A 24,202-nucleotide genomic window follows, 5' to 3' on the forward strand; every position below is an offset into this window, starting at 1 on the left:
TTCAGTATGTTCTGCCTGTAGGCTCACCTGTCTCAGAGTATTTTTTCTTTAACTTATTGGTTGTTTAAGAGTGTGTTGTGTAACTCCCTGTATTTGTTGATTTTCTAGTTTTCCTTCTATAAGCAATACCTTAGAGATACCGTGTGTATGGTTCCAGATCACGGCAGTAAAGTGAATATTGAAATAAAGCGAGTCAGGTGAATTTCTTGGTTTCCCAGTGCATGTAACAGTTATGTTTACTCTACACTGAAGTCTATTAAGTGTGCATTAGCATTATGTCTAAAAAAACAACGTACATATCTTAGTTGAAAACACTTTATTGCTAAAAAATGCCAACCACCTGAGCTTTCAGGGAGTCCTAATCTTTGCTGGTGGAGGGTCCCGTCTCCATGGTAATGGCTGCTGACGGATCAGGGTGGTGGTTGCCGAAGGTTGGGATGGCCGTGGCAATTTCTGAAATAAGATAGCTAATGAAGTTTGCCGCAGCGACTGACCCTTCCTTTCACGAATGATTTCTCTGTAGCAGGTGATGCTGTTTGATAGCATTTGGCCCACAGTAGAACTTTCAAAATTGAAGTCAATGCTCTCAAACCTGCTGCTGCTTTACAACTGAGTTTGTGTCATATCCTGAATCCTCTGTTGTCATTTCAACAATCGTCACAGCATCTCAGCAGGAATAGATTCCATCTCAGGAACCCATGGGAAGCAACTCCTCATCCATTCAAGTTTTATCCTGAGATTGCAGCCATTCAGTCCTATCTCAAGGCCCCACTTCTGATTCTGGTCCTCTCGCTGTTTCCACCTCATCTGCAGTGACTCCCTCCACTGAGGTCGTGAGCCCCTCACAGTCATCCACGAGGGCTGGAACCAACTTCTCCCAACTCCTGTTATCCTGTGAATGTCGATGTTTTGACTCCTTCCCATGAATCATGAGTGTTCTTAATAGCATCTGGAATGGAGAATCCTTTCCAGAAGGTTTTCAATTTATTTTGCCCAGATCCATCAGAGGAATGGCAGTGATAGCCTCATGGAATGTATTTCTTAATAAGACTTGACAGTTGAAATGACTCCTTGAGCCATGGGCTACAACATGGGTGTTGTGTTAACAGGCATGAGAAGAATAATAATGTCATTATCCATTTCCGTCGGAGCTCTTGGGTGACCAGGTGCATTGTCAATGAGCAGTCATATTTTGAGAGGAGTTGTCTTGAGCAGTGGGGCTCAGCAGTGGGCTTAAAATATTCAGAAAACTACAGGGCACCTGGGTGGCTCAGTCAGTTGAGCGACTGACTCTTGGTTTTAGCTCAGGTCATGATCTTGAAGTTCATGAGTTCGAGCCTCACGTCGGGCTCTGTGCTAACAGTGCGGAGCCTGCTTGGGATTCTCTCTCTCTTTCTCTCTATGCCCCTCCTCTGCTTGTGCTCTTTTCATTTCTGTTTCTCTCAAAATAAATAAAAAAATGTTCAGTAAGCCATGTTGTAAACAGAAGTGCTGTCATCCAGGCTCTGTTGTTTCATTTCCAGAGCACAGGCAGAACGGATTTAGCATAGTTCTGAAGGGTGCTGGGCATTTTGGAATGGTCAATGGGCATTGGCTTCAACCCGAAGTCACCAGCTGCATTAGCCCCTGACAAAAGTCACCCTGTCCTTCAAAGCTTTAAAACCAGGCGTTGACTCCTGTCTAGCTATGGTAAGTCCTAGGTGGTGTCTTCTTCCCTCTATGGCCATTTCGTCTACATTGATCATCTTTCATTTAGTGTAGCCAACGTTAATAACTTCCTGGTTAATACCTAATACTTACCTGGGTAACTCACTCCTTCCCCTTGCGCTGCCGTGTTTGGAGACGACTTTTCAAAGCTCTGCCTGCTTCAAGCTCCTGCAGCTTCCCCTCGCCTGTCAGCCTTCCTAGAATTGAAGAGAGGTCAGGCCTTGCCCTGGGTGAGACTACGGCTTAAGGGAATGTTAGGACTGGTTTGATCTTCCATCCAGACCCCTCAAACTTGTCTCTGTATCAGTAGTAAGGTGATTTCATTTCTTACTTGTGTGTTTCCTGGACCAGCACTTTTCGTCTCCTTCGAGAACTTGTCCTTTGCATTCACAGCGTGGCCAACCGGTGCAAGGGCTGGGCTTGGCTTCTCCCAGCTCTCAACATACCTTCCTCAGTAAGTTAATCATTTCTAGCTTTATTTTATTTTGAGAGAGAGAGAGAAAAAAGAGAACGAACGCACAAGCAGGGGAGGGCAGAGAGGGCGAGAATCCCAAGCAGAGTCCACACTGTCAGAGGCCGTGTAGGGCTCCATCTCGTGGACTGAAGTCATGACCTGAGCAGAAATCAAGAGTCAGACGCTCAACCAACCAAGCCACCCAGGCACCCCTAATTGTTTTGAGCTTCTTTGTGAGAGATGTGTGACTTTTCACTTGAAGACTCAGAGGCCATTGTAGGGTTAATGTTTGGCCTAATTTCAATACTGGTGTGTGACAGGGGATGGAGAGGGAGAGAGACCAGGGAATGGCGGGTGGAGCAGTCAGAACACACACCTTTATCGATTAAGTTCACCGTCTTGTGTGGGTGTGTTCACGTCTCCCCAAAACGTTACAGTAGTAGCCTCAGCGATCACCGATCACAGATGAGCATAATAAATACAAGGAAACCGTCTCAAACATGGCGAGAATTACCACAATGTGGCGCAGAGACAGGAAGCGAGCAGATGTGGCGCAGCCCTGAGACCTTCAGTTTGTGCGAAAAATGCAGTATTTGCAAAGCTCGTTAAAACGGAGCACAAGAAAATACGCCTGTGTAGAATACAAAACAGTCCCCTAACTCTGTGAACATTCTGGTTATTTTTATGAAGGTTCTCTTCTTTTCCCCATAAGTGCAGCTACCGTCTGTCACCTGCAGTGCAGTCACAGTATTGACTGTTCCCCATGCTGTTCCTTCCATGCTCGTGACTTGTTCATTGCATAACCGGAAGCCTTGACCTCCCACTCCTCGTCACCCGTTTTGTTCATCCTCACCCCTCCCCCCTCATGGCAAGCATCAGTTCTCTGTATTTATGGCTGCGTTTCTGCTTTTTTTTTTTCTTTTTTTAATGTTTATTTACTTATTTTGAGAGAGAAAGAGCCCATGCGAGCAGTGGAGGGGCCGGGGGGTGGGCGGGGAGAGAATCCCAAAGAGGCTCCGGCAGAGCCGATCCTGATACGGGGCTGGACCTCATGAACCATGAGATCATCACCTGAGCGGAAATCAAGAGTCGGGCACTCAACCACCTGAGCCACCAAGGCTTTGTTTCCGCTTTTGTTTTTTAGATTCCACATGTAAGTGAAAACACGTCCTTTGTCTCTCACTGACTTGTTTCATTTAGCATAATGCCTTCTGGGTCCCTCCACATTCTTGCAAATGGCAAGATCTCATTCTTTATCGCTGAGTAACATCCCATTGAATGTATAGCACATCTTCATTGTTTATCAGGCACGTTTAGGCTGCTTTCATATCTTGGCTGTTGTAAATGAAGTAAACACACGGGCTCGCAGATCTTTTCAAATGAGTGTTTTCGTTTTTTTCTCTGTAAATCTCCAGTAGTCGCATGACTGGATCATAGGTTATTTCTATCTTTAGTTTGTTTGTTTTTTTTTTCAACGTTTATTTATTTTTGGGACAGAGAGAGACGGAGCATGAACGGGGGAGGGGCAGAGAGAGAGGGAGACACAGAATCGGAAACGGGCTCCAGGCTCCGATCCATCAGCCCAGAGCCCGACGCGGGGCTCGAACTCACGGAGCGCGAGATCGTGACCTGGCTGAAGTCGGACGCTCAACCGACTGCGCCACCCAGGCGCCCCAGGTTTTTTAGGGAACCTCCATACTGCCTTCCGCAGTGGCCACCCCAGTTTACATTCCCACCAAAAGCGCGCAAAGGCTCCTTTTTCTCCAATGCTCGCCAACACCTGTTATTTCTTTTGAGTCCGGCTATTCTGACAGGTGTGAGGTGGTACCTCATTATGGTTTTGATTTGCACTTCCCTGGTGGTGAGTGATGACGTCGAGCATTCATTGTGTCTCTTGGCCATCTGTGTCTTTGGAGAAGTGTCCTCACTTATTTTTATGCCGGTACCGTAATGTTGCAGTTGCGCCTGCTTTTGTAACATGACTGGAAGTCTGGAACGGCAATGCCTCCAGTTTCCTTTTTCAAGGTTCCTTTGACTAGTCAAGGTCTTTTGTGGTTCTCTACAGAGTTTAGTATTGTTTGTTCCAGTTCTCTGAAAAATGCTGTCGGCATTTGAACAGGGATCGTATTCAATCTGGAGATAGTTTGGGGCAGTATAGACATTTTAACACTGTTTGTTTTTCCAACCCATGAGCATGGAAGGTCTTTCTGTTTCTTTGCATCGCCTTGAATTTTTTTTATCCGTATTTATAGTTTTCCAAGTATGGGTTTTTCAACTCTTCAGGTAAGTTTTGTCTTGGATATTTTACTCTGTTTTTTGTGCAGTTGTAAATGGAATAGTTTTCTTAATTTCAGTTTCTGTTGCTTTGTTATTCGTATATAGGAATGCAGTAGATTTCTGTGTGCTGATTTTGTATCCTGTGGCTTTGCTGAATTCATGTATCAGTTCTGGTCTTTTGGTGGAGTCTTTAGGGTTCGCTGTATGGTCACATGTCCTCCATAAATGGTGAGTTTACTTCTTCCTTACCAATTTGGATGTCTTTTATTTCTTTTTGTCGTCTGATTGCTGTTAAGGCCAGGCCTTACAGTACTGTGTTGAATAAAGTGGTGAGAGTGTACATCTCTGTCTTCCTTCTGACCTTAAGGGAAAAGCTCTGAATTTTTCACCATTGACTATGATACTAGCTGTGGGTTTCTCATATAAGGCCTTTATTATGTTAGGTATGTTCCCTCTCAACCTGCTCTGCCGAGGGTTTTATCATGAATGTATGTTATGCTTTGTCGAATGCTTTTTCTGCATCTGTTGAAATGGCCGTATGTTTTATCCTTTCTCTTGCTGATGTGATGCATCACACTGATTACTTGCAAATATTGAACCACCCTTGCTTCCCGGAATATATCCCCCTTGATTGTGGTGTATGATTTTTTGTTGTTAACTTGCTGAGACTTGTTTTGTGATCTAATATGTGATTCTGGAGAATGCTCAATGTGCGCTTGGAAATAATGTGTATTCTGCTGTTTTAGGATGGAATGTTCTGGATAATATCTGTTAACTCCTTCTGGCCCAGTGTGTCATTTCAAAGCCACTTTTGCTTGTTGATTTTCTCTTTTGATGATCTGTTCATCCATTGTTATTGTATGATTGTCGAGTAGATCCTTTATATTTGTTATTAACTATTTTATGTATTTGGGTGCTGCCATGTCGGGTGCATAAATATTGACAATTTTGACAGCTTCTTGTTAGATTGTCCCCTTTAATATCATATGGTGCCCTTCTTTCTCTCTTGTTAGAGTCTGCTCTAAAATCTGTTTTATCTGATGTAAGGATTTCTGCCCCAGCTTCCTTTCACCATCTGTTTGCACGACAGGTGTTTCTCCATTCCTCTTGCTTTCAGTCTGCAGGTGTCTTTCTGTCTGAAATGAGTCTCTTGCAGGCAGCATGTCGATGGGTCTTATTTTTTTTTTTTTACTCATTCTGTCACCCTGTTTCTTTTGATCGGAATGTTTAGTCCGTTCACATTCAGAGTAATTATGGGGACACCTGGGTGGTTCAGTCCGTTAAGTGTCCAATTCTTGATTTCATCTCATGTCCATGATCTCGTAGTCGTGAGATCGAGCTCTGCATCGGGCAAGCCTGTTTGAGATCTTTCTCTCTGTCTTTCTCTCTGCTCGTTCTATACTTGCGCACACATACACACATTCTCCGGAAAAAAAAAAAATCAAAGTAATTATTGATAGGTGATGTGGGAAACAGAGGCAAATGACAAATTAAATGTCCTTACTGCCTATAGTCCATTGACCATCTTTGACACAGGCAGAGTGACCCCCCTCTGCTGCCTCGACAGTGACACTTTGCTAAAGGGCAAAAGGCAATCGAAGCTTAACATTATTCTGACCTCCAGGATCCTGTGAGTCTACTTTAACATATAGAAATTACTTTGAAAACTTCCTTTATCTCTGCCAAATATATGCTAGCAATCATTCCCCAAGCACATGGCTCACTGATGTACATCTCTAGGGTCTCATGACCAAGGTTTACTAAACAGTAATAAATGATCTTTTCCTAACAGTAGCTAGTCCCCTCAGGGTCCTGGAAACCTTGTTTCCAAAATACCTTGGAGGTTTGTGCTGTCCCTGATCCCCTCCCAACCTGAAGGTATTCAGTCACCCGTCACAACCCCGGTGGAGCTTTCCTCCCTATGGGTCCCACCCTGGGCTTTAATAAACCAAATTTTTGCACCAAACACACCTCATGAATTCTTTCTTGGCCATCGGCTTCAAACCCCAACATTTTCTACATCAATAGGTGTGTGCTTCTGTTTTGTTACTTGTTTTGTGGTCGTTTCCATAGATTTTCTCTGATCCTTTCTTCTCGTGCTTTCATGGTGTGTTGACTTCCTTTAGTGATATACTTGGATTCCTTTTTGTGTTTGTGTATCTATTACTGTGTATCTATTATCTATTACTATCTATTATTTTTGACTTGTGGTTACCATTCAGCTTGTGTATAACATTTTCTCCATTCAGCAGTCTATATTAAGTTGACTCATCACTTAAATATGAACCCATTCTTTAACATCTCTTTCCCTCACATTTTAAGTATGTGGTGTTGCACCTCTTTTTTTTTTTTTTTTTTTTTTTTTTTTTTTTTTTTTTTTTTAACGTTTATTTTTTTTGGGACAGAGAGAGACAGAGCTTGAACGGGGGAGGGGCAGAGAGAGAGGGAGACACAGAATCGGAAACAGGCTCCAGGCTCTGAGCCATCAGCCCAGAGCCTGACGCGGGGCTCGAACTCACGGACCGCGAGATCGTGACCTGGCTGAAGTCGGCCGCTTAACCGACTGCGCCACCCAGGCGCCCCATGGTGTTGCACCTCTTTTTATTTTATGAATCCCTTGACTGATTTTTGCACAAACACTTGTTTTTACTGCATTTGTGTTTTTTACTTTTCATAATTGCACTTGGAGTCCCCTTTAATATTTAATATCTCTTTGCAGGGTTGGCTTAGTGGTCATGAACTTTCTTAGTTTTCATTTTCTGAGAAACTCTTGATCTCTCCTTCTGTTCTGAACGATAGCCTTGCTAGATAGAGCATTCTTGGCTGCAGAGTTTTCTTCTTTCAACTGTGAATATATCATTCCACTCCCTTCGGGCCTGTAAAGTTTCTGCTGAAAAATCCATTGATAGCCTTGTGGGGATTTCCCTTGTGTGTAATGTCTTTTCTCTTGCTGCTTTTGAGATTTTTTTTCTTTATCACTACTTAATGCCATTTTAATTACTGTGTATCTTGGTGTGGACCTCCTCGGGTTGATTTTGGGTCAGAGGGGCATCTTTGTGCCTCCTGGATCTGTCATCTGTTAACGTCCCCAGATTAGGGAAGTTTTCAGCTACTATTTCTTCAAATAAATTTTCTGCCCCTTTTCTGTCTCTTCTTTTGGGATCCCTATACTCTGTTGGATGGGAGTCACTGAGTTCCCTAAGATTATTCTCAGTTTGCATAATTTTTTCCCCTCTCCTGTTTATCTTGGTTACTTTCCGTTACTCTGTCTTCCAGGTCACTAATTCGGTCCTATGCTTCATCTAGTCTGCTGTTTATTCCATCAGTTGTATTTTTTATTTTATCTGTTTCACTTTTGTCTCTAGCTGTGGTTTGGTCCTTTCTTTTCATTTGGGATATATTCCTCTGTCTCCTCATTTCGTCCAACTTTCTGTATCTGTTTCCGTGTGTTTAGAAAGTGAGCTACTTGTCTTGCTCTTAACAGTAGTGGCCTTATGAAGATGCCCTGTTGTGCCTGGCAGTGCAGTGTCCCCTGCTCCGCAGGGCCTGGCACTTCAGGGGGTGTCTCCTAGGTGAGTTGTGTGCCCTGCTGTTGGGCCCTGTCCTCTTCTTCCTTCAGTCTGCTTGTCTGCAGAGGCTCTCTCTGCCTTGTGGGCAGTGTTTGTTCTCCAGCAGGTGTGGGGCACGATAGAACAAGATATGCAGTGGTCTGCTTGAAGAATGAGTCCTTCCCCTGCTGCCACTGGAACTGAGGTCCTTCAAAACACGTGGGTCGGAGATGTGGTGTTGGCAGGGTTTGTGCCAGTCTTCTGGGGGAGGAGCCCACAGTGCCAGGACTGAGGCGAGTGTGACTAGGAAGAACAGATCCCTGGAAGCATGGGGGAGGCGTGGCTTGGTGCAAGCCAGTTTCATAAAGAGTGTCAGTGTGCTGCTGATTCCCATAGGTGGCCATTGTTTGTGCTGGGGATGGGAAAGGAAAATGGTACTGGTCACGTCCCTTGTTCCTGGAGGGGTCTCCCTTGATCCCTGTGTCTCTGGGCCTCGCTGTGAGTCGATCACTCTCCTTCCTATCTGCCCCTGACATTTCTCAAAGTGCTGTATTTGCAAAGACTTTTTGGTGTGCTATCTCTTTAAAGGTGGGAACTCCACTTACTAACATCTTCTCATGCTGATTTTTAGAATTACAGGCTTCGGGTGGTGCCTGGGTGGCTTAGTTGGTTGAGTGTCCCAACTCTTGATTTCAGCTCAGGTCACGATCTCACGGTTCATGAGATTGAGCTCTGCTTCAGGCTCTGTGCTGACAGTATGGAGCCTGCTTGGGATTCTTTCTCTCTCTCCCTCTCTCTCTTCCCCTCCCCTGCTCATGCACTCTCTCTCTCTCAAAATAAATAAACATAAAAAAAAAAAAAAAGAATTACAGGCTTCAGGTGCCTGGGTGGCTCAGTCAGTTGAGTATCCCAACTCTTGAATTTGGCTCAGGTCATGATCCCAGGCTCATGGGATCAAGCCCCATGTTGGGCTCCATGCTGAGCATGGGCCCTGCTTAAGATATTCTCTCTCCCTCTCTCTGCCCCTCCCCTGCTTGCACACATTCTCGCTCTGTCTCTCAAATAAAAAATATTTTAAAAAAATAAATAAAATTCCAGGCTTTATGCCCCACTAGGTGTAAGAACTGACAATTCTGCCAGAGTCCAGGTCGTTTTCTGGGTTATGTGCACTGATGTGGGTGTTTTTTCCTTGTGTCCCTGGGACCAAGTGAGCTTACAGTCCTCCTCCTCCGCCATCCGACCTCATGCTGTTTTGATGACTACAGTTTTGGAGTAAATCTTGAGATCTAGGATTCTATGTCCAGCTTTGTTCTTTCTCAAAATCGCTTTGGCTGTTTGGGGTCTTTTGGGTTCCGTAAACATTACAGGATTATTCTAGTTCTGTGGAAAATGCTGTTGGTGGTTTGATAGGGATTACACTGAATCTGTAGAGTGCTTTGTAGTGTAGGCATTTACCAGTGTGATTTCTTCCAGTCCGTGAGCATGGTGTGTCTTTTCTGTGTGTGTCGTCTGCAGTTTCCTTCATCAGTGTTTCCGAGTTTGCAGAGCACAGGTCTTTCGACTTTTTGCTTAGGCTTATTTCTGCGTACTATTCTTTTTGGTGCACTTCTAAATGGAACTGTTTTCTTAATTTCTCTTTCTACTACCTTTGTATTGGTGTATAAAAACACCCAATATCTATGTATTAATTTTCTGAATTCGTTTATTCTCACAGTGTTTTTGGTGGACTCTTCAGGGTTTTCTTTGTATGGTATCATGTCATCTACACACAGTGACAGTTTTACTTCGTCCTGCCTGATTTAGATGCCTTTATATTTCTTGTCTGATGGCTACAGCCAGGACTTCAGGACTGTGTTGAATGAAAGTGGTGACATGGGGCGCCTGGGTGGCGCAGTCGGTTAAGCGTCCGACTTCAGCCAGGTCACGATCTCGCGGTCCGTGGGTTCGAGCCCCGCATCAGGCTCTGGGCTGATGGCTCAGAGCCTGGAGCCTGTTTCCGATTCTGTGTCTCCCTCTCTCTCTGCTCCTCCCCCGTTCATGCTCTGTCTCTCTCTGTCCCAAAAATAAATAAACGTTGAAAAAAAAAAAAATTAAAAAAAAAAGAAAGTGGTGACAGTGGACATCCTTGTCTTGTTCTTGATCTTGGAGCAGAAGCTCTCAGTTTTTCCCCTTTGAGTGTGATGTTAGCCCTTGGTGTGCCATACATGGCCTTCGTCATGCTCAGCTGTGTTCCCTCTAACTCCACTTTGTTGATAGTTTTTATCATGAACATATGTTGAATTTTGTCAAATGCTTTTTCTGCCTCTATCAGCGAGTAATCATTTTAATGTTAGTGTTGAATGTGGTTTGCTGATAATTTATTGATGATTTTGCATCTGTGTCTATCAGGGATACTGGCCTCCTGTTTTCTTTTATGTAGTGCCTTCTGGAGTAGTTTGAGGAACATAGATGTTAACTCTTTAAACATTTGGTAGAATTCACCTGGGTGAAGCCTTGACTTTTGTCGAGAATACAACAGTCCCTTAAATGTGTGGGTATTTTGGTCTTTATGATGGATTCTTTTGATGCTTGCTCATTTGTTTGCATTGCTTTAGGGCATTGTACTTGGTGTGTGTTCCATGGAAGATGACCATGAATGTGGTGGGACTTAGAAGGCTTCACCATGGGGCTTGGACTGTTGTGTAGTGAAGGGTCGCTCGGTTGTGCACTGTGCACATATTATGGGCACATATTTTGGACGTAGGGCATAGGTCGGCCACTCGACCTGCCATCTGTTACTACAGGTTACTTTGTATAAAGTTGGTATTCTAGTGCGGTTCTCTCTCCTCTCTGTAGTGCTACAGACAGGTGTGCTGTGTGTGTGTGTGTTGTTGAGTGAGAGACGCACATTAAATAATCTAACATTTTTACATTAGGTGGATATTTACTTTGTCCTCATAATTGACAAAATCCTGAAGAATTTAGTTCTAACCTTTAAGAAGTCTAGATAAACATTACATTAGTTTCTTCAGTTCTTTTTGATTTAGACTAAAGTCAAAGATTTATAATGTCCAAATGTGCAAGTAAGGTATAAAGAGAATGTTCAACATCAATAGGTTCCTGGTTTAGACCTAGTAACCGTAACAGTAAGCACCCAGTAGTGAGAAGAACAGCGTGTGTGAGGGTGACAGCTGGGGTCTCACGCGGCTCGTGCACTTTCCGTAGGGCCACCTTTGAGGTATGTTCTATCGTCATGGCTATTTAAAACGGGTGGTGCACCTGCCGGCCCATGGAATGGCGCTAGCGGCTCGTCAGCAGGTTGGCCTCCAGTGAAACTTGTTTCAGCTTCTCTTTTTGTTGCTGTGCCTTCTGCAGAATAATCCACATAAGCTGACTTTGTTGATGAAACCCGATGACAAGTATTTTGAGAAACAAACACAGAAGGAGACAGAAAAACTGAAGCAGAAGATCGACTGTCTTTCCCCGAAAGACAAGAAGCAGATCTATGAAAAAGGTCAGATGTTTAGTTTCGTCCTAATTCCCTAAGCCTTCCCCCAACCCCAGTGAACTTTGTGAAACGAGAGGATAGTTGGAGGCAAGTATCATTTGAACTAACACGTATTTATTGGGCACCGACAAAGGTCACAGTTGGATGCGATGGCTTCAACCCCAGTAGGATCGCCCTGTTCTCAGAAGCTTCATCCTGTGGGTGAGGAAAGGAGGAACGCTAGAGAGGAAAGGCACTGTGGTCCGCCCCCCACACACACACCCTGTGACCCACGGTCACCCGAGGGCTGGGAGCGACTCTGCTTGTGCGTTGTCAGAGCTGTGTCATGGTGCCTGCATCTGTCATGTCTTTCACCCACAGCACAAGGACGCATTTGGAGAGAGCCAGACACCGCGTTCACGTAACCTTTCTTTCAGTTCATCGTTGTCACTGCTCTGTGTCGCCATCAGTTGTTGTCACTCTTGCCGTGCCGAGTTTATGAATTGAACTTGATTATGCGTACGTATATACAGGGTTTGGCCCTATCGATGGTTTCAGGCATCCACTGGGGAGTTCAGAACATACTCCCCCCGGTCGTGACACATGGCGGGGGGCCGGGTGGCGCAGGCCTGGGTGCAGACAGAGACGGGTACCTAATCCCTTCCTGGGCTAAACACACCGTAAGGCCCAGTGGTCTCCTCCACATGATGTGCCCAAAAGAAACGATAGCACATGTCCACACAAACTGGAAACCGCTCACATTTCCATCAGCCCGGTATATCTGTGCAGTGACAACACTGTTCAGCCACAAAGAGGAGCAGAGTACGATGCACTTCATAGTGACGAGAGCCTCAAAAGCATTGTGCTAAGTGAAGTTAGCCAGGCCGAAACAGTGCCTGCTGCCCAGTGAGTCATTTACATGAAACTGTAGAAGCGGTGAAACTATACTGACAGAAGGCGCGTGAGCCCGGGGGTTGCCTGCAGGGAGCCAGGAGGGAACTTTTTGGGGGCGGAAATGATACCGCAATGTGATGATTATACAACTTTACGCGTTTGTAGAATTTATTGAATTGTATCTTTAAACCTGTGGGTTTTAGCGTAGGTAAATTACACGAATAAATAAAGTCTATCAGAATAGATCTGCAGTACACAGGGACACGGCCACCCCGCCAGGATAGCAGTTGGCTGGGATCACGTGAGGGATTATCAGGTTTATCGGGCAGCGGAGTTGGCTTTAGGTAGGAAGTCAGTAACGCTAAGGTTCAGATGATTTAGTCTATCTAGTAAAGGTAATTTGAGCATGTAAGTTGTTACTCTTTACCTTGGAGTTCTGGTTTCTGGTTTTTGCATACAGCTCTTTTAAGCTCTTCATGAATGTAGCCAGCTAATTGTGAGTAATCGTAAACGGAGCTCGCTAATTGTGAGTAATATAATAATAATTCCTTCTGTTTTATGAGTGCTGGTCGTCAAGTTCCGTCTTCCTTTTTTAAACTGAGGTGTAATTAATTGATTGCTTCTTGGCCTTTTGGCTGAGGTCAGCTGTACTGTCTGTTCTGATACGTTTAATATTGGATATGTTCTCTGTCCGAGGACAGTCTTCTAAATGGATTTATTAATAAGTTCATAAGGAAGAGATACAGCTGGTACAGCATTATTTTAGCTTCAGGATATAGCAGTGAGTTGACATTTGTACAACTTGCAAAATGATCACAGGGCAGCTAGTCAGCATTGTCCCCACACAGTTGCAATTTGTCTTTCGTGGGATGAGAACTCGTGACATCTGTTGTCTTAGCCACTTTCACACATGCAGCACAGCGTTCTCACCTACAGTCCCCGTGCTGTGCGGTCCGTGCCGTGACTTTAGACTGTAAGTTTGTACCTTTTGACCCTTTCACCCATCCCTCACACGCCTCCCACCAACCTCTGGCATCCACCAGTCTGTCGTCGCTGCGAGCTTGGCGTTTGCTTTTTCAGATGCCACGTGTGCGTGAGATCACAAGGTGTTTGTCTTTCTCCGCCTCATTTCACTTAGCATGATGCCCTCTGTATTGTCATAAACGGCAAGATTTCATTCTCTGTTTACGACTGAATATAATCCATTGTACGTATAACCACATCTTCCCCCATCGATGGACACCCAGGTGGTTCCCTTATCTTGGCCGTCGTGGACAACATTAACGGACGTGGGGGTACAGACACCTTTCAAGTGAGAGTTTGTTTTCTTTAGTTAAATGCCCAGCGGCAGAATTGCTCGATCCTGTGATGGAATGGGACCTCCGTCTGTTTTCCGCGGCGGCTGCCCCGCGCTCTGTCCACCAGCGGTGCCCGAGGCTCCCCGTTGTCCACACCCTCACCAGCCCACACTTCTGGTCTTCCTGATTCTGGCCACTCTGACAGGTCGTGGTGGTTTTGATTTGCGTTTCCCTGGTGGTTGTGATGTTGAGCATCTTCTCATTTTGGCCTGTCGGCCTTCTGGATGACTCCTCTGGGGAAACGTCTGTTCAGATCCCCTGCCCACTTTTAATCAGGTTATTCAGGCTTTTTTGCTGCTGAATTGTACAAGTTCTTATATATTTGGCTATTAACCCCTTATCACATGCAATCTGCAAATATTTTCTCCCATTCCGTACTGCTTTTCGTTTTGTTGGTGGTTTGCTGTGAAGAAGCTTTTAGTTGCTGCAGCCCCACCTGTTTTCCATTTTTGATTAACGCCCTTTGTGGCCCGGAGCGTAATTGTAGGCCTGAGCAACCCGACCTGGTACATTCCTGGAGTTGCCGGACTCTTGGCCTGGCCGCCGAGATGTGCTCGGTTCTAAGAAAACCCATGTGCTCTGGTCCACACTCGCATGTGAGCGGACGGAGGCCCACATTACGGAAACGTGTTTTTCGCTTGCAGATCACTGCGCAGTTCCGTTAAGTGTGACACGGTGCTGGGGCACGTGAGGGGTCTTTCTGGCCAGTACGTCCCGGGTGTGGACTGCAGCTCGAGCGGTCTATGCGTCCGAGTTTACTCTGTAGAGGAGCGCGGTGGGAACGGTGGGGCGGGAGACTGACTTGGAACGGTCTTCCAGTTTGGGGCGTCTGCGTCACCGGTCACGTGCCTTGGCCCCGCCGTCGGGAGCCTGTCACCTGGCAGAGGACGGGCTGCCGGAGAGTTCTGCGCTGACCCCGGGCACTCTGGGAGAGCAGGTGCTGAGGTGAGGGTGCCGCCCAGGACCAGGGGGCCCTAGACCTGGACGGGGCAGGCTCCTGAGCTCCCGCCTGCACACCCAGGTGACGTGGAGGGGCAGGGTGGGGGAGTCAGCCCACAGCTGGTGGGGGCCTGGCAGTCTGCAGGAAGCCGCCAAGAGCCCACTCCTTGGCGTCTCCCAGAGTGAGGGCTGTGGGCTAGCCTCGGCAACGGTGCTGTGCCGGGGATGGGCCCCCACGGGACAGGCTGGCAGTCTGCTGTCAGGTGTCGGGACCTTGGAGGTAGATGCGGAGGCCAGGTCCACTCAGCTCCTCGGACGCGCGAGAAATGAAGCTGTTTGTTTGACGGAACTGGAGACCGTGCAGTGTTTTTCCCTCGTGCACCGTTGCAGACTCTGCGCCGAGCCTCTGGGGTTCCCGCCTTGACGGGCTGCGAGGTTCTGTGACTCCGGAAGGAGGGGCCTCTCCCCTCTTTCGGGAGCTGTGAGAGGTCAGGCCGAGAAAATGTCTGCTGGAGCATTTGCAGAACGTGCAAAACCCGTGGTTGCACACGCACCGTGCTGAGGCTGGCACGGCTGAAAGGAGACAAAGCAAGTGCGAAAGTTACGAAATTCCGGTCCAGCAAGGAATGGGTTGGAAGTCTGAAAGCAGTGGGCTGAGCATTCAGGCTCTAGTACAGTCTGGTGGGGTGGAGAGGAGCCTGAGCAAGCCCAGCCCGGCCCTCAGCACAGCAGTGGCCCCAGCACAGCTCTCCGTTCACGTCGTGGGCAGGAGGGCACTTAGGAAAGCTCGGCCTCCCGGGCAGGCTGTCGTGCCGAGTTGGGTTTGCTCGGCAACGGCAGAGCTGGCAAGCCGCGGTGCCCCGGGTGGCTGCCATCCGTGAGGGCTGGCCCGAGCGCAGGCGAGCGGGTCGTCAGACCTCCCAGCTCCTGCCCTGATTGCTCGTCACTCTGCGTGGTTCTAGGTCTGGAATTACAGACTCAGCAGAGCAAAGCTCAGGACACGTCTTGCCTGCCAGCGCTCAAGGTGTCGGACATTGAGCCCACCATCCCGCTCACGCACCTGGAGGTGGCCCTGGCAGGTCAGTGGGAGGCTCGGTCTTGTTTCTGTGTCCACGCCGGCACCCTCGTGCCCAGCCAGCCCCGTCCGGGGGAGGTGGCCGGCCGCGTGGGGAGCTGGAGCGCGTGCGTGGCCGTGCTGGGAGTGGGGGTGTGGGGGGGGGTGGCGATGCCCCCTGCCGGCTCCTTCCCGTCTCGCCCACTTTGCCGCTTGTGGGCAAGTGGGGGCACGTGCCTGAGGAGCCCACACGTGGGCTGTGTCACTCGGGTCATGGGATCGCCTTGATCTTGAGAAGCACCCTCGCTTCCGCTTTGTCTTAACGTGGCTCCTTGTGTTTACCACCACTGGGTAGTGTGTGTGCACATAAGTGGACGAGGCCTCTGGGAAGCGGGGTTAACGTCCCCCACGTCTTCACCATGGGACGGGCAAGGGAGCGGGGTCGGGTGTTGCCAGCCCCCCCGAGACCGCGCAGACGGCCGCACGCAGGGCGGGGGGGGGCGGTGGGCAGGGCAGCCGCAGGGCCCGAGGAACGCCCCTTCCGTCTGGGCCTGGCTGGGGGTGTGGGTGTCCTCAGTGGGGAGCATTTGAGGAGGGCATACCGAAGAGTGAGGAGGTGACTGAGAAGTGGGCTGCTTGTGCCCCCGCAGCCGGCGAGACCCCCGTGCAGTACTGCGCCCAGCCCACCAACGGCGTGGTGTACTTCAGAGCGTTTTGCAGCCTGCACACCCTTCCCGAGGAGCTCCGGCCCTACGTGCCCCTCTTCTGCAGCGTCCTCACCAAGTAAGGGCCTGGGGTGGGTCTCTGCACGGACGCGCAGCTGCTGTGTCTCGGTGCGTCGGCGATCACCTTTTAGCGAGTCGTTTTAGTTTGGAAAAGCCCTAGTGCTTTTGCGAAAACAACGGTGTCCTGATCAGAAAACGTCCTCACGTCGGCCACGTAGGCGTGGGGGTGACCCGGAGAGGCCGTGTGGCCTCCACTGAGCTGTGTGACGCCATGACCCCTGGTAGAGCGGGCGTCCGGGTGGATTTGAGATCACGGCAGGCCGCACGTGGCCCCACGGCCCGCTCCTCTTCTGGGTCTCCGTGGCTGGCCGTGGCGGGGCCGCAGCTCCGTGTCCGTGTGCCGGGACACCAGGGGGATGGAACCCCGTAGCAAGTAGGCTGGTGCCCCGTCACACACGTGGGCTTCATGTCCCGTGCACCTTAGCAGAGGTCATGGGAAGGCACCTCCGACCTTTGCGGCGTTCTTGCCCTTGCTTGAACACAGCCCCCCCACTTGTCCTTCACGGCACAGCCGTTTCTGGGGGGCCTCACGGGTGTCACCGTGGCCTCCGGCCTCTCTTACCTTGGGAGCTAGGGTTAGGCTGTTTCTTGCAAAAGCATCACCCGTGCCGAGAGGACTTCTTTTCTTAAAAGCTCACAGAGGCCGGTTCTCCAGATCTCCTTTCTGAGACCGAACACTTGAGCAGATGAAATCTGGGCCAGAACGTTTTAGAAGCAGAGAGAACAGGAAGCATTAAGAACGTGGAAGCTCGGCCTTGCAAAGCAGGGCTTAGGGTTCCGTGCTTAGCGCCGGGCGGTGGCCGCCTGTGGGCCGGGCGGGCGGGATGCCGCTGACTGGAGTCCCCGCACACGTCGTGTCCGCCTGGAATGGGGCGCGAGCGGTGGGCAGGTGTGGTTAGGGGCGTGGATGCGGGTCGCTGGAGGCTGTGGCCACGGTCGTGCCAGCGGCTCACAGCGGAGGGTGACACGGCCCAGACCACACCGGCGGTGGGGGAACCCTTCTTTGCTCTGACAGGCTGGGCTGCGGCCTTCTGGACTACAGACAGCAGGCTCAGCAGATCGAGCTGAAAACGGGGGGCATGGCCGCGTCGCCCCACGTGATCCCTGATGGCACGCACCTGGACGTGTACGAGCAGGTAGCGGTTCCCTCTGCGTCACTGGGCGCTCCACGGCGTTGCTTCAGCGTGTTCTTTGTCCCTGAAATTAAGTCGTCATTTCTTCCTTTTTGCGTGGTTTAGGGTGTGCTGTTTTCATCCTTCTGCCTCGATAGAAACCTGCCAGACATGATGCAGCTGTGGAGTGAGATATTCCACAGGTAACTGTCTGTAAAGACCTTCCTCCTGGGGCTAGATCAGGGGGCTGAGTCTCCAGTGTTGTGAAAGCAGGAGTTGTTACTCGTTTGTCGTTTGTGGTTTCTGCCTGCATCCTGGTTGTCATTCCTGTGGACGTGTACAATTTCTGACGGTGTTCGCATCGTCTGGAAACCGACATTTAATGAACTTTCCGGATCTCAAAAGGGGTGTGGCCGGGTCTCCGGGAACTGAATACGTTTTTATTTTCCCCGAAGCCCATGCTTTGAAGAAGAAGAATATTTCCGAGTGTTGGTTACGATGTCCGCTCAAGAGCTGTCCAACGGAGTGCCTGACTCGGGGCATCTGTACGCGATGGTCCGAGCCGGCAGGACCCTGACACCGGCGGGGGACCTGCAGGAGACCTTCAGCGGGATGGACCAGGTGACTCACCGGCCGGGGTCTCCAGCGCTGGTGCCGGACTGTTGTGTCCCAGGAGAGCTAACTCCAGCCGATCGCATTTTACTGGGAAAGATTCCTGTAATTGACCTTCTTCCCCCCACCCCCCACCCCCAAGCCTGGCCGGCGGGTCCCACACACGGCACGGCCAGATTCTCGAGTCGGGGTTTGGCTTCCGGACGGGCACGGGTGCCTGGGGGCCCGCGTGCAGGTGTGGCTTTCTCCGGCTCAGGTGAAGCTGATGAAGAGGATGATGGGCATGAGCGACATCGGGCAGGTCCTGAGGAAGCTGCCTCGCATCACGAAGCACGTGCTGAACCGTGACAACATGAGGTGGGGCTCCCGCCGGCTTCGTGGCAGCCCTCCTCCCGCTCTCCCCGCTCCCCAAAGTGCGGCCGTCAGACGTGTCTCCCTCGAGGCGGCAGCACAAACCTGCCTTCCGCTCGGCAGTCGCATTCTAGCCCTCACGCCCTCTGATAACCAAGAACGCGTTCTTCACGGGAGAAACATATTTGAGAATAATAACAGCTGTGGAGGGTGGGGAGGAAGCAAGCTAATTTAACCCAACAACTGCAAAGTAGAGTTCTTGCACACGTTTAGTTACGGTGGTTCCAAAAGTAAAACCGCACATGCTCCATAAGCAAGCAGTCGGTGAGCCCGAGGGAAGGTCCGCTCGCTCGAGACCAGAGTGAACACGCAGCGTCTCTTGTGAGAACAGCTGCCTGATGGGATGAGGGAAGCCGTGGCACCCATGACTGTCAGTCGGCCCTGAGCCCTCAGGTCTGTGAGCGTGAAGGGAATTTTAAAATGACTGACGGTGTATTTTTGGCATCTCACTGTCAAGGACACAGATCTAGATTAGCCTCTAGTCTTTCTAGAGCTCCCCAGTGTCTTCCCCTTTGGTCCTCAGGAATCACGGCAGGTTCTCCCCGACCACTGGGAAGACGGTTGTCCTCAAAAAAAATTGTTTTCATGTTTATTTACCTTTGAGAGAGAGAGAAAGAGCACAAGCAAGGGAGGGGCAGAAAGAGAGAGGGAGAAACAGAATCCGAAGCAGCTCCAGGCTCCGAGCTGTCCGCACAGTGCCTGACGCGGGGCTCGAACCCATGAACCATGAGAATCATGACCTGAGCCAAAGTCAGACACTTAAACCGACTGAGCCACCCAGGCATCCCTGGGAGGGCAGGTGTCTTAAGCACTGTGACCACTCGGACCTTCTGTTTCCTTCTCCATAAAACACTGCTTCATGTATTTATGGCAGGGAATGAACGACTGTGTGCGAAGCAGTTGGTGTAGCGTCTGGAACAGTTAGCACCGATCTGGGTGTACCTACAGTTAGAGACAGGAACTCAGGGGCTGGGGTCCAAAGGAAAAGAGGGACAGCATCTGTGGTCTGTACCGTTCAAGCGACCGGTACGTGATAGCAGGGTTTGTGACGCCGTGGAATTGAGGAGACTCGTGTGAGAATAGTTTTGGAGAGCATGGTAATTCCTTGGCAACTTAAACTTCTCCGCTTTAATGACCGGTGCATGTTTTCAAATTGATTTTCCTCCTAGACAGTAATTTAGGTTTTCCACCTTCAGATAATGTAAGCCCTTGGCAGATGGCGATACGTTGTGTGTTCTCCTTAAGGGACAAGGACACAGTTCAGTCAGTGTCAGGCGTGTGGCCACTATGTCCTGACGGCTGGTCCCCACCTGCAGCACTGAAATAACGGGGGAGCCTTTTTGGAGAAGACGGCTCTATTGCTTTTGTATTTGGCTACTGTTTCTCTTTAACAGTTCAAACATTATTTGGTACAAAAAGTAAATACGTAGTATTCACTCCTTTGTGTCGTTCATGCAAAACGTGATGAATTAGTAAAAGTGTTTTATTTTTTCAGTAAAGCTCTCCTACGTATATATGGCTTTTTGAACAGATGCTCCGTGAATGCTATGCCTCAGCAGATGTCTCTGGCAGAAAAAGAGGTCGAAAAGTTTGTTCGAAACGTCGGTCGGAGTAAGGCGGAGTGGAAGCCGGGGCACCTGTCCGTGGTCGAGGTGAGCCCTTGCCGGGCATGGGCCCCAGTGCTTACATCTGCGGCCGCCCCCATCATGTCCCGTTGAGGGGAGGGAGCAGAGGACAGCAGGGTTAAGTAGCTTGCCCAGTGTCAACCCAGGTGAGAGCTTAATTCAAACCCCACCGTCCGGCCTTCCATCCTGCGTTCCCTTCTTGTCACGTGGGCCTTTGCAGTGGGCGCTTTCCTGATGCGGAAAAGCAGTGGGTTTGAGAGCCTCTGTGCTAGTGGGAGAGCAGCCAGAAACCCTCCTGCTCAGGCGGGTCTCCCGGCTGCTGGCAAGGCCCCTCAAGGGGACTCTGTATCGCGCGGACGTTTGTCCCGGCCTCCCAGGCAGAGGCCAGTCTGCTCTGTTAGCTTGCAGAGTGCATCTTCGTGCGGGGAAGGGTGACCATCCACAGGCTTTGCAGACAGGACTCTGCCCCCCCTCCGCTGTGTCCCTGTGCCCGTTCCCCGGTCAGGACTGGTCGGCCTGTCTTCCAGCGACAGCCTTGCCTCTCCCTGAGGCTCTGAGAACCTGCAGACATTACACTGGTTTAAAACACTTAGCATGTGTGCCCTCACGCCTGTCACTGGCTCTGAATTTTCGTGACCAGACCTGAAGTGTATCAGGTGAGTTTGGGGGCTTTCTCACTTCTCTTGGAAACTATTTTCAGAAACCCGCCCCCAGTGGGTCCAGTGGAAGCACGCACATTAGCGGCCCCCGAGTCCTAAGGAAGCTGATCACGGTAAGTTCACACGGCCCCTGTCACCTGGGAGGAGCAGTGCGGCTTGTGCGTGCCCTGCTGGTGTGGGGGACACGTCCCGGGGGCCTTGTGCTCCTGTGGCGTCCCGGCCGGCTGCCTTCACCTCGAACTGTGCAGTCGGCGCTGCGGCCCCTCCCACGCTGCCTTAGGGGCGTGACGGTGGTGTGGTTCATCACAGATGCGAAGACTTAACGTGTGTCTGGGGACGAATGCAAAGACAGGGTCACGGGGGTCAGCGCCCTGCCCTTGGCCGTGAGCCTGCAAGTGGGAGCCAGCACGGCCATGCCTGTCCCCTCAGGACCCCACCTTCAAACCACACCAGATGAAGACACACTTCCTGCTCCCCTTCCCCGTGAACCACGTGGGCGAATGCGTGAGGACCGCCCCCTACACGGACCCGGACCACGCCAGGTGCGGGGCCGGGGAGGGCCCAGGAGGGCGCAGGGCTGCTGCTGGGCTCGAGGGAGAGGGGGGTCTACGTTCGTAGGAACGGAACTTGTGCTCTGTACACTAAGCCACGCAGACCAGGCCACGCAGTTCTGTTAAGTACATTTAAAGCACGAACGTGTCGTAAGCACTCCTGGGGAGGAGGAGTATCGTTTTTCCCCCTTCCTTTGTATTTTACAGTTTTCCAACTGTGAACTTGTGTTCCTTATAGCACACAGAATATTTGACAATACATGGGGGTGAACCCCCGGTCCCTGCTGGGATGCGGGGAGCCCGTCTGCCCAGGTCTGGCCCGGAGCGCCCACAAGGCGAGCCCCACCGCCGTCCGGAGGGGCACCCGTTCACTCCTCCAGTTAACGTGTGGAGGGCTGGGGGGCTCCGGGCGTGGCCGCTCTCTGTCCTGTGAGGATGCCTGCTGGAAGCTTCCAGCTCTCTCTCCCAGGACGTGAGCCCCCAACAGGAATGTGGGACCCACCGGTAGAACTCGCTCTGTTGGAGTGTTTTCTCAGGGAGGGTCCCCGCAGAAACGTACCGAAGAGCTCCCCGTGTTTCGGGAGAGAGCGAGAGAGAGGGCAGGTGGGGGTTTAGATGAACGAGGGTCTGTCCGTGTGCCCGAGCGATGAGGTTCGGGGCCTCACCCGATGAGACCTTCAGTGCCCCTTGTGCGCTGTCCCAAGTCGAGAGGGGCGCCCCACCCCTGTCCCCACCTCTCCCCACAGCCCCCGTTTGGAAACTCGTGTCCGATTTTTCTCCCCGTGTGTGTTCTCGGCCTTAGAGAAGGGGACGGTGGAGCGTGTGTCACTGTTAAGTGAGAGCCTTCTGGCGGGAAGGGTGCGGTTGTAACACGCGGTCTTCGATCCATCTCAGCCTCAAGGTCCTCGCGCGTCTCGTGACGGCCAAGTTCTTGCACACAGAAATCCGAGAGAAGGGCGGCGCTTACGGCGCAGGCGCTAGACTCGGCCGCGACGGGATGTTCACGTTTTATTCCTACCGGTGAGTGGGCCCCGCGCTCCCCGCCACAGGCCCCGCTCACCACCCGAGGGCTGCGTGTACGCGCGGCGGGCGAGCCTTTGAAAGAGAAGCGTTTCCCCTTGTTTCTCGCTTCTTGGACGCAAAACCACGCCCAGCAGTGTCCTCTGGGTTGTTCGTGTCTAGGAGACGCAGTAGTGACGGGAAACATTTTGGCTTAAATACTGCGGTTACCCGAGACCAAGATTTAGTTGCCGAGGACAGGAGCTGAGAGCTTTCCGGGCTCCGAGCGATCCCAGAGGCCCGGTGTGGGTGCCAGGCGTGGAGCTGTCGTGCCCTGACTGCTCCCGCCCTTTCCTTAGACCAGTTCCTGAGTTTCCGCGGACCTGAGTTAGAAATCTGCTGGAAGGAGGAGTTTGCCGCCCCCGCCTCCCCCAGGTCCCGCGGGGCCTCAAGGACTTGTGCGCAGAGCGGGGAGGGCTCCCCAGCTGTCCTTGCAGACTGGCCCGCTTACGGCTGCTTATGAGGACATTCTGGGTGCTCCTTAAGGAACTGAGGGGCTTTATCCAACCATCCTCAGCGGGTCTGGTCCGCGTGAGCCTTCTTCCCTGTCCACGTGGTTTCCTCTGTTTGTGAAATCAGAGGGTGTAAGGGTGAAGGGGCGAACGCGTGAGTCTCTCTGGCCTCCTAGGGACCCGCATTCGACAGAAACGCTCCAGTCTTTTGCGAAGGCCGTCGACTGGGCTAAGGCTGGGCGATTCACACAGCAGGACATCGACGAGGCCAAGCTCTCCGTCTTCGCCTCCGTGGACGCCCCTGTGCCTCCTTCAGACAGAGGTATTTGCTGTTCCTGACGGACACGGTCTGAGCTCTGCCAGGTCCCCGCCTCCTCGGTGACACACACGCTCGGGCAGGGTCCGGGGGCTCCATCACTCCAGGGCTTGAGTGGTCTGAGGCCCAGGGGTGCTGGGGGGAGGTGCCAGAGGGGCACCCCCCCGCAGCGTGGCTTCCGCCCCTGGCTGGGGGAGAGGCTTTGCGGGAAGGGGCCACGCAACAGCTTGACCTTTGCTGCAAGAGTGTCCACCGGGTGCCCTTGGAGCAGGTCAGCGTGGGAACTGGCTTTTCTGATGCCCGCAGGGCTGGACCATTTCCTGTACGGCCTCTCGGACGAGCTGAAGCAGGTGCACCGGGAGCAGCTCTTTGCCGTCAGCCACGACAGTCTCGTCGCCGTGAGCGACAAGTAAGTGCCGCGTGACGAGTGTCCGGAGCCTGCGGCCCGCGAAGGCTCGCGTGCGGGAACGGCCCTGACCCTGACCTACCCCCACCCCCCCTCCAGGTACCTCGGCGTCGGGAGGGGCACACGTGGCCTGGCCCTGCTCGGACCGGAGAACGCAAAAATCGCTAAGGACCCGTCATGGATAGTCAGATGACACGTCTGTGCTCGGGAGTGGGATGGGATGACAGGCAGGCATGGCCCTTGAAGGGAAGCCTGAGCTAATTTAACTTGAAAGGTGGGAAAGTTACTGTCCCTCCCTCCCCCCACCCCATCTTGGTCACGTGTCACTCTTGTGTGGCCGGTCAGACCAAACTCCTCCCTTAGAAGGAAAGAGATGATCATGATGGTGTATTCAGTGTTAGAGACACACAGATTGTAACTCAGAGTTTCTCATCGTCTAAGTCCTTATTTTACCTACAAATCATGGAGTATTTATTTTAAAAATTTAAAAATAAAGGGCAACTCTGATTCACCCGTA

At 51.0% G+C, this 24,202-nt stretch overlaps 1 protein-coding gene and 1 pseudogene across 2 annotated transcripts in view; both read left to right on the plus strand.

The window, feature by feature from the left end:
* PITRM1 (pitrilysin metallopeptidase 1) overlaps nt 1-24,202 on the plus strand; it is a 43,834-nt gene extending 19,632 nt beyond the window's left edge. For both annotated transcript variants that reach the window (XM_086715054.1, XM_086715055.1), the window contains 14 exons: nt 11,341-11,479; nt 15,606-15,722; nt 16,348-16,480; nt 17,498-17,618; nt 17,721-17,797; nt 18,050-18,215; nt 18,463-18,563; nt 20,149-20,269; nt 20,943-21,014; nt 21,331-21,443; nt 22,347-22,472; nt 23,140-23,285; nt 23,586-23,688; nt 23,785-24,202. In XM_086715054.1, the coding sequence (XP_086571180.1) occupies nt 11,341-11,479; nt 15,606-15,722; nt 16,348-16,480; nt 17,498-17,618; nt 17,721-17,797; nt 18,050-18,215; nt 18,463-18,563; nt 20,149-20,269; nt 20,943-21,014; nt 21,331-21,443; nt 22,347-22,472; nt 23,140-23,285; nt 23,586-23,688; nt 23,785-23,878 (1,629 nt within the window). In that variant the 3' untranslated portion in view covers nt 23,879-24,202. The remainder of the gene's footprint in view (nt 1-11,340; nt 11,480-15,605; nt 15,723-16,347; nt 16,481-17,497; nt 17,619-17,720; nt 17,798-18,049; nt 18,216-18,462; nt 18,564-20,148; nt 20,270-20,942; nt 21,015-21,330; nt 21,444-22,346; nt 22,473-23,139; nt 23,286-23,585; nt 23,689-23,784) is intronic.
* On the plus strand, nt 12,962-13,130 carry LOC112868056 (U2 spliceosomal RNA; annotated as a pseudogene).

The sequence above is a fragment of the Puma concolor genome, chromosome B4, assembly GCF_028749965.1.
Source record: "Puma concolor isolate L17-30 chromosome B4, mPumCon1.1.hap2, whole genome shotgun sequence".
NCBI classification, from domain to species: domain Eukaryota; kingdom Metazoa; phylum Chordata; class Mammalia; order Carnivora; family Felidae; genus Puma; species Puma concolor.